This window comes from Muscardinus avellanarius, assembly GCF_963383645.1.
Source record: "Muscardinus avellanarius genome assembly, chromosome: 18".
In the NCBI taxonomy this organism is placed as follows: Eukaryota; Metazoa; Chordata; class Mammalia; order Rodentia; family Gliridae; genus Muscardinus; species Muscardinus avellanarius.
The window spans coordinates 44,036,696-44,049,491 of record NC_137804.1 but is presented as its reverse complement, the minus strand read 5'-3'; the positions used below and the strand labels follow the sequence as shown (position 1 = coordinate 44,049,491).

Genomic DNA, 12,796 nt, shown 5'->3' with positions numbered 1-12,796 from the left:
GCCAGGAGAGCAGCAGGGCGAGGGGCGGCGGGCAGAGGCGGACAGGCACGGAGGCGGGAGGGCGGGGCGGGCAAGCGCTGTGGTGCGGAGGACGGGCTGCCAGGGACGCCCAGCCCAGAGGTTCCACTGAATAAATAAGAGTCTGCTGGGGCTGCTGTCTTCCGTTCACAGTGTCTGCGGGACGAGCGTGGCCGCTGACCCCAGGGCAGGAGGGCCGTCTGTCCATCTGTCCACGCTGGTGGCAGGCAGTTGGGTGGGCGGCGTCCCCGCTTTCTGTCCTCAGCCCTTGGCGGCCATCCAGGACCCAGGTCTCCCTGGCGGGCAGCCCGGCAGGAAAGGGAGGCCCGTGGCCGTGCCCTGGCCCCGGGGCTGGCCGCCGCCTCGTGGCTACCTGAAGAAGGGGAGGTGGTGCTGGCCCAGGACTCCGCTAGTCCGTGGTGACTCGGTCTTTGCCATGACGTCCTTGAACCAGGACGCCACATCCACCGCCAGCGTCTCATAGCGCTTGATGAAGCTGTGTTCCTGCGGGCCGAGGGGCAGGGCTCAGGCGGGGCGCTCCAGGCCCTCCGCCAAGAGCGCGGGGTCCCGCATGCCAGGGAAGGAGGCCAGTACTCACAAGCAGCTTATTGTACTTTGGTCTCTTCCTGTGGTCTTTAGTAAGGCTGGGGAGACAGGAGGGAGGGAGAGGTGAGCCGGCTCCGTGCTCCTGTCTCCGTGGCCAGCCGAGGCAGGGCTCCTCAGCCCTGAGGACCTGGCTTGGGAGCCCAGCAGGCTGTGTGGCTCCCACTGGGGTGGCTGGGGCTGTCCCACAGAGGCTCCCCGAGCGCTTCCCGTCCCCAAGCCCCAGAAGCGGCTATGCCGAAGGCCCAGGTCCAGAGCCAGCTCGGGGCTCACAGCAGCCCGGCTCCGTGCTGGCCCGAGGCGGCCACAGGGGCCCTTCCCAGCCTGCCCGGCAGCCCTGGGAGTGGGCTACGCCTGGCCTCCCAAGCAGGAAGGCAGGCAGGGAGAGGGCTTACCAGTCTTTGACAAAGGACTGGAAGTCCCCCGAGAAGCCCATATGCCCGGGCAGGAGCGGGGGCTCTTCCTGTAAGACTTTGGTGAGGACCTCAAAGTCCGTCTTGCAGTTCTTGTAGGGAAACTGTCCGGTCGCCAGCTCCACCTAGGAGATGGGCAAGCTGGGCTGGCAGGGCAGGCCCGCCCTCCCTGCGCGCTCCCCGGCCTCCGCCCAGCGGGAAGGAGGAGGCCCGCTCACTATGCTCCCCGGCCTCCGCCCAGGGGAGGGTGGAGGCCCGCTCACCAGCGAGATGCCCAAGCTCCACACGTCGGCGCGGATGTCATAGTCGGGCTTCGTGGGGTCTGGCGGGTCGATGCGCTCGGGCTGCCGGAGGGAGGGGGACAGGGCGCATGTGCGAGGGCCCCAGCGCTGCCCACCCGCCCGCCGCCCGGGGCCCACTCACCGCCATGTAGGCGGCGCAGCCGGCGCTCCGCGTCTTGGCCTTGGAGTCCACCAGGCGGCCGCTGATGCCGAAGTCGCACAGCTTGACCTGGCCCCGCTCGTCCAGCAGGATGTTGGAGGGCTTGACGTCGCGGTGGATCACGCCGTGCTTCTCCTTCAGGTAGTACAGCGCCTTCACGATCTGCGGGCGGACAGGCCCCGTGAGAGGGGCCGGCCGGGCCGCACCCGCCCCTGCCCAGAGCCGCCGGCCGACCCTCACCGCCACGGTCATCTTGCCCAGGATGCGCTCGGGGATGGGGCCCTGCACCCGCTTCTTCAGCTTCTCCGCGCAGGTGCCCATGAGCTCCATGGCAATGAACACGTCTGTCTGCAGGGGGAGGAGCAGGTGGGCTTGGCGCCGCCGTGCGTGTGCACGCACGCACACACGCACGCACACAGGCTCAGAGCCAACGCACGCACACGCACACACGCACACACAGGCTCAGAGCCGCCACATGCGCACACACACACACACACAGGCTCAGAGCCACCACACACACACGCACACACGCACACAAAGGCTCAGAGCCACCACACACGCACACACACACGCACGCACACAGGCTCAGAGCCGCCACACACACACATGCACACACACACAGGCTCAGAACCAACGCACACACACGCACACATACAGGCTCAGAGCCACCACACACGCACGCACGCTGCGCCGCGCCGCGCCCAGCGGGCTCACGTTGGTGATGAAGGTGCCGAAGCACTGCACGATGTAGGGGCAGTCGTGGCTCTTGAGCACCACGTCCAGGTCCATGAGGATGCGCTTGTTCTCCTCCTTGTTCCCCGAGCGCCGCATTTGCTGTGAGGAGGGAGGGACGCCAGGAGGGCCTCAGCACCCGCCCCGTGCCCGCCCGCCCCCCCCACCCCCGGGGCGGCACGCACCTTGACGGCGAGGACGTGGCCCGTCTTCCGGAAGCGCATCTTCCACACCTGGCCGCAGGTGCCGCTGCCCATCTCGCCCAGGTTCTCCAGGTCGTTGATCTCCGCCGGGAAGCGCTGGGGAGAGAGCGAGGCCGAAGTCCCGGCCCGGCCGCCCCGCCCGCCCGCCCGGGTGCCGCCAGCCTGGTACCTGGCCCCCGATGGTCAGGTAGCCCGTCTGCTTCATGATCTCCTGCAGCTTCTGCTCCATCTCCACGCTGCGGGCGGAAGCGGGGCCAGTGGAGCGTCCCGACCGGCGCGGGCCGCCTCCCTCCCCCAGGCCGCACGGCCCCCAGCCAGCCCCACTCCCCAACTCACCTCTCCATGCTGCGGGGAGTGAACAGGGCCGAAGGGAGCCCGAGCATGTGGCGGGGCCGGGCGGGGGGCGTGGGGTGCTGTGGGGAGCTCTCCGAGGACGGCGAGCGGCTGCCCCCATCGTTGGCCAGCGGGAGCTGCAGGGCTGGGGGTGAGAACCGGGGTGGGAGGGTTAGCACCGGGAAGCCAGCCGGCCTCCGCTCCAAGCCTGGCACTCCGGGGCAGGATGGGCCCTCATCTTCCCCGGCACCTCAGCCCCCTGCCCTCTGCTGGCCTGAGTGCTCTCTGCGACCCTCCTGACCTGGAAGGAGACGGCACAGGGTGGAAAGGAAGGAAGGGCCCAGGCTGAGTCTGCCCCCACAGCTACGCGGACAGAGAGGCGAGGGGAGCCCGGCCAGGCGGCCTCCCTGGCGTGCGGCAGGCTGGGAGCCACAGCGCCCACGCTGGACCCTGCGAGGATGATTACCCACCAGGGTCGGCCAGGTCCCGGCCCTGCCGCCAGCACCCAACACGGCGGCTGGACAAGGAGGGCCACCCTTAGCCAGCCGGGTGCCTTCCAGCAGGCCCGCACCCGTGGGCTTGGGGACAGGGTGCGCAGCTCCTCTAGAGGCTGGGGCCGGGTGGGGGGCACCGTCCGGTGTCTGCATGCGGACAGCTCGGCATGCTCCAGGCAGGCGGGCAGGCAGCAGGCACCCCGGGATGGGCAGGCGGCGTTAGGAGGCAGGAGACAGACACACAGACAGAAGACTAGACCCTGAGAGCTGGGGTGGGTGGGCACGGGCGGCCGGGGCCTCTGGCTCCCGACGGGCCTGTCTTCTGGGGCCTCCTGCCCGGCACCCTGGGAAGGCATGGGTCTGCTCCTCGGCACGCTGGCTAAGACTCTCCAAGGACAGCCTCCCGGGTACTGCTACCCATCTTGGCAGACCCTCCCTCTCCACCCTGACTTCCTGCAGGTGTGCCAACTCCTGGAAACGCGGCCCAGGGAGCAAGGGGCAGACACAAAGATGGCAGGTGCTCTTCCCCACTCCTTCCTGGCCTAGCAGCCCCAGCCCAACAAAGGCACACAGAGCCCTGACTGCTGTCCCATGGGACGCGCTGTGCCAGGGCCGAGCCAGAGCCCAGGAAGGTCCCCGGGGGCGAGCGGGCGCTCCCCCCAGCCTCAGCTCAGGCCTCTCCTGCGGGGCCCTGCGCAGGCCTGCTCCCTCGCTTGCCCCCGAGGTCCCCGTACCTGGGCTCTTCACTGCCCACACCAGCAGCTCCCCAGCCTCTCCGCACCTCACGGTACCCTACGGGCCCCTTTCCTGCAGGTCCTCCTGGGCTGCGGCCCCAGGAGCTGGAGAAGGGGGAGATGTGAGGGGCTGGCATGGGGCAGGAGGTCCACGAAGCCCTGAGCACACAGACAGGGGTGCCGGCCACACGGCAGAGGAGGACAGAGGTGCGAATGGACAGACGAGGGAGCCTCAGAGCACACGGCCGTGCTCACTGAGAGCCCTGGATGTGCAAGCCGCCAGCCCACACGCACGCAGCATGGAACCTCCCCACACACACAGGGACAGAGCCGGTGCACACACCTGCACATGCACACACACAAGCACGGAATCCCACACACACACTGGGACAGAGCCAGACCCAGACCCCAGGTGCACACTCACGTGCACATGTACACACACATCACAGAATCCCACACACACAGGGACAGAGCCAGACCCTGTGTGCACACACACGTGCACATGTACACACACAGCATGAAATCACACACACACAGGGTCAGAACCAGTCCCCAGGTGCACACACACGTGCACATGTACACACAAAGCATGAAATCACACACACACACAGGTCAGAACCAGTCCCCAGGTGCACACACACACATGCACATGTACACACACAGCACGAAATCCCACACAGACAGGGTCAGAACCAGCCCCCAGGTGCGCGCGCGCACACACACACACACACACACACAGCACGGAATCCCACACACACAGGGACAGAGCCAGTCCCCAGGTGCACACACACACACACACACACCACGGAATCCCACACACACAGGGACAGAGCCAGTCCCCAGGTACACACTCGTGCAGACGCGCACACGCAGCATGGAACCCACACACACAGAGACAGGGACAGAACCAGTCCCCCAGTGCACACACACATGCACACGTACACACACAGCATGAAATCACAGACAGGGACAGAGCCAGACCCCAGGTGCACACACACACATGCACATATGCACACATAGCATGGAATCCCACACACACAGACAGGGACAGAGCCAGTCCCCAGGTACACAAGCATGCGCACACAGCACAAACCCCCCTGCAAACACACACACACACACACACACGCACACACACACTCTTGACATGGACAGAGCCAGTCCCCGGGTGCACACGCACAGCTGAAAGCATACGAGAGGTGCACCGACCACACGCACAGCCGCCCAGGGCAAAATGCCCACCTCTGCCAGCACAGCACTGCCTACAGGGGCACAGCACCCTGGGGTCCCCGCCTGCCCACCCACCAGGAGGCTTGGCTCCAGCCCCGCCTCCTCCAAGGCACCCGAGCCCTTGTTCTACTAGCATGCCCTCTCCAGGGGACACGAGCCGCGCCCACAGTGGGGCATCGGCACACGCAGGACGGGGCCAGCTCCCCAAGAGCAGCACCCGGCGGCTCAAGAGGACTGACAGTCCCCGCCCCGGGGGGCTCCCATCTCCTCCCTGGGGAGCAGCCCTGAGCTGGGGAGGGCAGGACGCGGCCTGCCAGTGAGAGGGAGGCGCACACACAGCGGGGCGGCACTCTGCGGCTGGGCAGCGTTAGGTCAGTGGTGCGGGCGTCCAAGCAGCAATGATAAAAAGGCCGGTACCTGCTCGCTGGCACGGGGCAGGAGCAGGGCTTAGAGTGATCACAATAACTGGATGGGAGAGGAAGAAAAAAACAACACCACGATAAATCACAACAGAAATGACCGACTTGTCCAAAAGAAAAGAAATCAAATCATAATGAGGAGGAAGGAGGCACGAGGCACCGAACGGCAGAGACGGCAGAGGCCGACAGAGATGGGGGGTGGGCGGGATGGAGGCGACACACAGATGCCTGGAGGGCTCCTTGGGGCCTGCCGCCGGCCTTGCTCTGCACGGGACGGCCCCTCTTCAGCCATCCCATCCCAGCCCCGTGCCCGCCACCCCAGGGCAGGGGAGGCAGCCCGCAGGGCCAGCAGGACCTCTGTATCTTGGCTGGGCTTCCAGTCCCAAGCAGCATTCAGTGACAGCATCTTCCCTCTGGGTTTCCTCCAGGCCCCAACAGACCCCCCAGGAGGAACCCCACTGGCCCAGGTCTCAGGAAGGGATGGGAGTGGACCCTGAGTGGACTGGGCAGGGAGTCAGACCATGAGCTCCAAGCAGGTGAGGGGGTGAGGAGTACCCAGGTATGGAGTGCCTTCCCCTTCCTGCCAGGATGGTTCCCAGGAACATAAACTGCAAGGCTGGATCAGGGGGTGGGAGAGAGCACTTTTGCTGGGCCGAGAGAGGGACAGAAAGGGACAGAAAGGGCCAAGGGGAAAGATGGCTGCTCCAGGGTCTGGGGAAGGAGGAAATACCAATTCCCTCCGGCCGAGAAGCCTTGGGGAGGGGTCTGAGGGACGCAGTGAGGTCATGGTGACCCGGCCAGGTGTGTGTGGAGAGACGGGAGCACAGCTGTTGATCCGGGACAGTAAGGCAGGAGCAGAAACGAGGTTCGTGGAGGGCAGGCCACACTGCTCACGTGTGAACAGTCCTCCGAGCCCAGGAGAGTCACCAACTGGGAGGTGGGTGTGCACTTCAGAGGGCCGGCCACATGCACCAACATGGTGCTGCTGAAGCCATCACGGGGGAAGAGGAGACCTGGGCAAGGTCACGCCAGGATGGGCAGAAAGGACCACCGGAAGGGGCCACGGGGCCAGACAAGGGCCGGGAAGACTGCACTTGGTGAGGGGGTCCCTTGTGGGCTAAGTGACCTCGGGTGTCCCCAGGCCAGGGCGGTGCACCTGCGTGCGAGCGGACCGCTGAAGCCGGGCCCAGGGGGGCTCTGGACAGTCCCCGAGATGGCGGGAATGGAGTCCCCGGGTCAACAGGGCCGCGACTGGAGCTCGCGGGCGGAGAGCTGGGCGGGCCGGGCCGCGCGGGGCCGGGCGCTCCTGCAGGGGGCAGGGGCCCTCGGGCGGTGCCTCCGCCGCGGCAGGGGAGCCCAGGCCTGGCGGGGGCCGCGCCGGCGCCCCCGCGACCCTCGCCTCCCGGCCGCCTGCGGGAGGGGCGGGGCGGCGGCGAGCGCCCGGAAGCGGGCGGGGCCTCGGCGGGGCGGGGCCTCGGCGCGCCCCGCCCCGCCCGCCCCTCCCCCACGCCGCCGCGCTTACTGGGCCTGGGCCGCTGGGGGCTGATATCCAGGTTGAGGTCGATCCTCCGCCGGGCCTCGCGGTTCTCCTGTTTCAGCTTTGCCTCCAGGCGGGACAGCTTTTGCTCCAGGGAGGACGCCGCCATCTTCCCCGCCGCCGCCGCCGCCGCCGCAGCCGCCGCCGCCGCGCACCGCCGGGCCGCCCGTCAGTCCGGCACACAAACACCGCACTGCGCCTGCGCCCGGATGACCCCGCCGAGCCGCCGTCTCGGCCCGCACGGCGCATGCCCGCGAGGCGCACCCGCCCCGCCCGCTTGCGGGCCTCGCGCGTGCGCACTTCATCCCAGCCCGGGGGATGACGCCACCTAGAGCTCACCGCTGGCAACGAACAGCGCCCGCCCGCCACGGCCGCCCTGGCGCGCATGCGCAGACCCGGAGCGCGCCGGAGAGAGGCGGTGGGCGTGGCCAGCGGCGCGCGTGCGTGCGGAGGTGGAGACGCGGTCACGCGCGCCTTCTGCTGCGCATGTGCGGCCGTGGCGTCCGGTTCTTCTGCAGCGGTCACCTGTGGACTCCACGGCGGTGCTTGCATTTCCTGGCTCCGGTCCTCCCTGGCAGCCGCGCCCTCACGGACCTGCCCTTCCTCGGGCGGATCATTAGGATCCCTGTTAATGCTTAATTACCGTCTGGACTCCCGCCGACAGCGCGGTGCCGCCTCCACCATAATTAGACACCCGTGGGAAGCCCTTTCCATTTCAGCCAGTCCGGGCAAGCTCAGATTAGCCACGGCCTAGCGGCAGGGAAGGCCTCTGGGGACCCAGCGGCGTGCCCTCGACGTCGGCCGCAGGGTGATGCGAAGGCCTGCCCGCCCGTCCGCCCCAGCCCTGGAAAGCGAGCTCGGTTCCTGGGCCTGCAGAGTTCGCGTCTGAAGACGGCCCGGGGTGAGGCACCTCTGCCTGGTGCCCCCACCTGAACAGCCCCTCCTCAGGGGCCCGCAGAGGCCGGGAAAGACCCCACCTGCAACCCTGGGTTAGGGTCAAGAGCGGGTGGCCTCTGCCCTCGGTGCCAGGAGGGGCCTGCCCTTGGCGGCGGCCTAGCCCAGGGTGCCAAGGCCAGGTGCCCCGCCCACACTGGGTCTAACATGGGAACACCTTGGGACCGGCATGGGAGACGTGGAGACTCCTGGGCCTGGGGCTGATGGGTGGGGTTGAGTGTACAAAGGAGAAGGGCTTCTCTAGGGGAAATAAAAAAAGGTTTAGACAAGAGAACGCACAAGAGATCAGAATTCTAGGTCCCATAATTGTTATTTATTGGGCACCCACTGGTATGTTCCCTCACACACGGGGCATCCAAAAAGACGATGTCCATGCGTGTCCTCAGAAAAATGGGGCTTCCACGACAGGTGCTGTTTTACTTTTTTGGTGGTACAGACCTATTTTTTATACTTTATTTGGAAACGGTCTCACCAAGTTGCTGAGAGCCTCACCAAGTAGCTGAGGCTGTCTTCGAACCTGCGCGATCCTCCTGTCTCAGCCTCCCAAGTGCGGGGATGGCAAGCGTGCGCCCCACGCCCGGCTGGCAGGTGCTCTTAACCTGGAGTCTGCCAACCTTAGGAAGTCCATCCCCCCGGCCCCACGTCAGCCTCCCAAGTCTTGGGACTCCAGGCGTGCACCAGGTCAAGGTTTCTGTCTGTGAGGACGGCCTCCTCGGTACCGGGTGAGCTGCTCAGGGGCAGGGCCAGAGATGTCTGCTTATGACCTCTCTCCTGGGTGACTGACATGTGGCCAAATAGGAAAAGCACTTTCAGAGTCAGCATGTGTTTAACAAACAACTTATAAATAAGGAACTCACATACAAGTTGAGACGGGAGCGGGTCCCCTGTGTCTGCGGCCCCTCCTTGGGAGGGGACCCCCGATGTAAGCTGGTACACTGGAGGGGAGAGCTGTACATCCCCCTGGGATGTGGCCCCAGCCCCACGTGTGACACTAACTGAGCTGGAATGTCCAGAGAGAGGGCAGGCCAGCCACCCAGAGACGCAGGTGTGGCTTTTCTCTGAGAACTGTATGACTGAGCTAATCCTTCCCTCTGGGGTTCCAGCCCAAATCCACCACTTCCTGCCTCTCCCCGCCCCAGAATCTCGTGGGCCTCACCCAGGTGAGCTGTCTGCCCACCCTGGGAAGGGGCATCCGCAGGCCCGGACCGGCTGCCCGTCTCACTCGCCCTCCATGCGTGCCCGCACGTCCGTGGGCAGCCCCTCGTAGAGAGAGTCCTCCACCAGCAGCCCCGCCCTCCGGAGCCCCGCGCAGCTGCCCAGCTCCTCGGGCAGCGCCTCCAGCCGGTTCCCCTGGAGCTCCAGGCGGCTCAGGGCCCTCAGGTGTGCCACCTGGGGCGAGAGGCGGCGCAGGTGGTTGTAGCCCAGGAGCAGCGTCCGCAGCTTGCGGCAGAAGAACAGCTCCTCGGGCAGGGCCTCCAGGGCGTTGTGGGAAAGCGCCAGGTGCTGCAGGCTCTGGAGGAGGCCCACCTCGGGCGGCAGGGAGCGCAGCCCGTTGTGGGACACGTCCAGCAGGCGGAGGCAGGAGCACATGCCGAGCTGGCTGGGCAGGCTCTCCAGCTTGTTGTGGCTGAGGTAGAGCTGCTCCAGGCCCCTGAGTTTGCGCACGTGCTCGGGGATGTAGGCTATCTGGTTGTGCCACAGCCTGAGCGTGACCAGCTTGCGGCAGTGCTGGAAGCTGAGTATCTCCTCGATGGAGCGCAGGTGGTTGTCCCTGAGGTCCAGCTCCTGCAGCGCGCCCAGGCTGAAGACGGCGTGGGGGATGCGCTCCAGCCCGCAGGCCACCAGCTCCAGCTCCCGCAGCGCCGCCAGCTTCTTGAGGCTGTTGAGGGCCAGCAGGCGGGCCCCGTCGTTGTGCAGGCTGAGCCGCTGCAGGTGGCCGGCCACGTCGGCCACGCTGGCCGGCACCTTCCCCGCGTTGCTGCGCAGGGACAGCACCTTGAGCTGCTTTAGCTCCCGCAGGCTCTCGAGGACGGCCGCGCGGGCCAGCTCCGGGGGGAAGAGCCCCTCCAGGTGCATCTCCTCCAGGCCGCGCAGCGCGAACGCCCAGAGGGGCACCTCGCGCAGCTCCTCGCACTGGATGCGGATCACCTTGAGGCGGTCCCGCAGGAAGACCTGGGCGGAGAAGGGCAGCCGGGCCGGCGCGTGCAGCAGGCTGAGCTCCTGCAGGTGTACCAGCTGGGATAGCGCCGGGGGGAAGGCCACGTCGCCCACGGCCTCCAGCCGCAGCGCCTCCAGCTCGCCGAGCTCGAACACAGTGTCCGGCAGCCCCGGGAGCATGCAGAGGGCCAGCTCCAGCCGGCCGGCCGCGTTGCGCTGGAGCTTCTGCCGCAGCTTCTCGGGCGTCCACTCGTGGTTGAGGTTGAGCTGCTTGAGCCGGCTCTCGCTCACCTCGGAGAGGAAGACGGCGAAGCGCCGCGAGTAGAGGGAGTCGTACTGGTCGGCGAGGTGCAGCATGAAGGCGAAGTCGTTGCGCACGTCCGGGATGTCGTTCATGCCCGTCTCCTGGCGCACCGAGCCAAAGGAGTACTCCTTGAGCGGCCGGTGGAAGAGCCAGTAGAGCGTGTAGAGGCACGTGAGCCCGTAGGCGCACACAAAGGAGATGTAGCACAGCGCCAGCTTGGAGAAGAGGTGCGCCTTGGTGTGGTTGCAGCAGAAGCTGGCGTAGCCCGTGACGCCCGACGTCTCCACCCTGCAGGCCACCAGGAAGCTGATCTTGCCCACGTACACCAGGCTGTAGACCAGGATGGCCAGGAACTTGCAGGCCTTGAGCACCGTCTGCCGGATGTACATGCTGTAGAGAATGTCGCCCTCCTCCACGTGCACGCGGAACTTCTTGACCTTCTCGAAGAGGGCCTTCGCCTGCTCGCCCTCCTTGCGGTCCAGCAGGGTGACGGCCGGGGGCTCGGTCACCACCTTCTCCTTCTCGCCCTCGCCCGCCTTGGCCAGCCCGGGCCCCGCCGCGGGCGCCACGATCGCCGCGGCCCGGCCCCTGTGGTTCTCGCCGGAGACCTCGGACAAGGCCCGCGTGGTCCAGGGCGAGTCGAAGCACTTGCCCAGGATGGAGATGAAATGCTCCATCTTGGAGCTGGTGCCGGGAAACTTGAACCAGAAGCTGGTGCAGACGATGAAGACCAGGGTGTGGATGACCACCAGGTAGGGGAAGTACTTGGCGTACCAGTGCAGGGCCGTCTCGTAGCACAGCTGGTTAATGAAGCTGTACTGCTGCAGGTCCAGGTTGTTCCGGAGGCCGCTCAGCTGCCGGAGGCCCCCCATCTGCTCGGGGACGCCCCGCGGCAGCAGCTGCTGGCACGGGCCCTCGGATGAGTTCTCCTTGGGCTCGTGACTGGGCAGGCAGATGATCTTGTCCTGCGTCACCTGGGGGGCAGGGGAGGGAGGGAGGCGGGTGGAAGGTGGCACCCCCATCCTGGGCTGCCGTCCCCGGCCGGCTTCCGTGCCAGTGCGTGCGGTACTGGGGCTCGAGCCCAGGGGCGGTCCGCCTCCTCGCCGCACGCCTAGCCCTGGTTATTTGTGATCATTATTGTACTGGGATTGAACACACAGGGGCATTCGACCTCCCAGCTACACCTGTTTGATTTTGAAACAGGTCTCCCTAGTCTACTGAGGGTCTCACTAAATTGCTGGGTCTGGCCTCAGATCCTCCTGTCCGAGCCTCCCAATACTGGGATGACAGGCATGCCACCACCATGCCTAATGCAGTTTTGTCTTTGTTAGTGGTACTGGAGATTGTACTACTGAGCTACACACCTAGCCCTTTTTATTTTTTATTAACTTAGTAGTAGTGGTGTTGTTTTGTTTTGTTTTGTTTTTTTGTTTTGCAGTACTGGGATAGAACCCAGGAGCACTTTACCCCCGAGCTACACACCCTGCCTATTTTTTATTCTTATTTTGAAACAGGGTATCACTAAGTTGCAGAGATCTAAGTAGCTGAGGCTGGCCTTGAACCTGTGATCCTCCTGTCTCAGCCTCCCAAGTACCGGGATTACAAGCGTGTGCCATGACGCCCGGCTTATTTTTATTTACTTATTTTTTATTTATTTATTTATTTTTTGTGGCTCTGCGGATTGAACGCAGGGGCATTTAACCTCCAAGCTACACCCCTCAGCTAGGTTGGCAAGAGTCTCACTACTTGCCAAGGTGGTCCTTAAACCTGTGATCCTCCTTTCTGGTCCTCCCGAGTACTGGGGTGACGGACTCACCTGCGGTGGCTTCCACAGGCCTCTGGAGCTGCCAGGTGCAACTTCTAAGAGCAGACAGTGGCCACAGCCCTTTCTACCTTCCAGGGATAGGGAGTGTTAATAAAGTAGGGAATGTCGCAGGAACTGTCAAGGCCGAATAGCCCATGCCTGTCAGTGCTGGGGTCTGAGTTGGTCGGCCAGTGTTCCAGGGCGCTGACCCGCAGGCTCTGGGAGGCGCAGCCCTAGGCCCCGCCCCCGCAGCCGAGGCCCCGCCCCTCACCTGCAGCGTGCAGCCGAAGACCCCGATCATCAGCATGGCCACCGTGAGGTACTCGGCCAGCACGTCCCACCAGGGCTTGAGCACCTTGAAGGCGGGCTGCTGCTCCGTGAACTGCTTGAACTCGGCCACGGGGATCATCATGCCTGTCGAAG

At 65.6% G+C, this 12,796-nt stretch overlaps 2 protein-coding genes across 4 annotated transcripts; both read right to left on the bottom strand.

Moving 5' to 3' along the window:
- Positions 1-387: 387 nt before the first annotated feature.
- MAP2K7 (mitogen-activated protein kinase kinase 7) lies at positions 388-7,263 on the bottom strand (the record flags this gene model as incomplete). Of its 3 annotated transcripts, XM_080715966.1 has the most annotated exons (12): positions 388-522; positions 617-662; positions 1,017-1,159; positions 1,298-1,378; positions 1,458-1,637; positions 1,716-1,823; positions 2,190-2,309; positions 2,393-2,506; positions 2,580-2,646; positions 2,747-2,888; positions 5,616-5,663; positions 7,140-7,263. In XM_080715966.1, 12 exons carry the CDS (start codon positions 7,261-7,263, stop codon positions 388-390), a joined length of 1,308 nt encoding a protein of 435 aa, XP_080572092.1. The 3 variants fall into 3 exon arrangements, with proteins under 3 accessions (XP_080572092.1, XP_080572093.1, XP_080572094.1); XM_080715967.1 differs by lacking the exon at positions 5,616-5,663 and having other exon boundaries at positions 1,253-1,378; XM_080715968.1 differs by lacking the exon at positions 5,616-5,663.
- Positions 7,264-9,326: 2,063 nt separating this feature from the next.
- LRRC8E (leucine rich repeat containing 8 VRAC subunit E) lies at positions 9,327-12,782 on the bottom strand (the record flags this gene model as incomplete). The annotated part of the gene is made up of 2 exons (XM_080715915.1): positions 9,327-11,543; positions 12,645-12,782. The coding sequence occupies 2 exons, from the start codon at positions 12,780-12,782 to the stop codon at positions 9,327-9,329; spliced, it is 2,355 nt and encodes a 784-aa protein (XP_080572041.1).
- Positions 12,783-12,796: the final 14 nt, after the last annotated feature.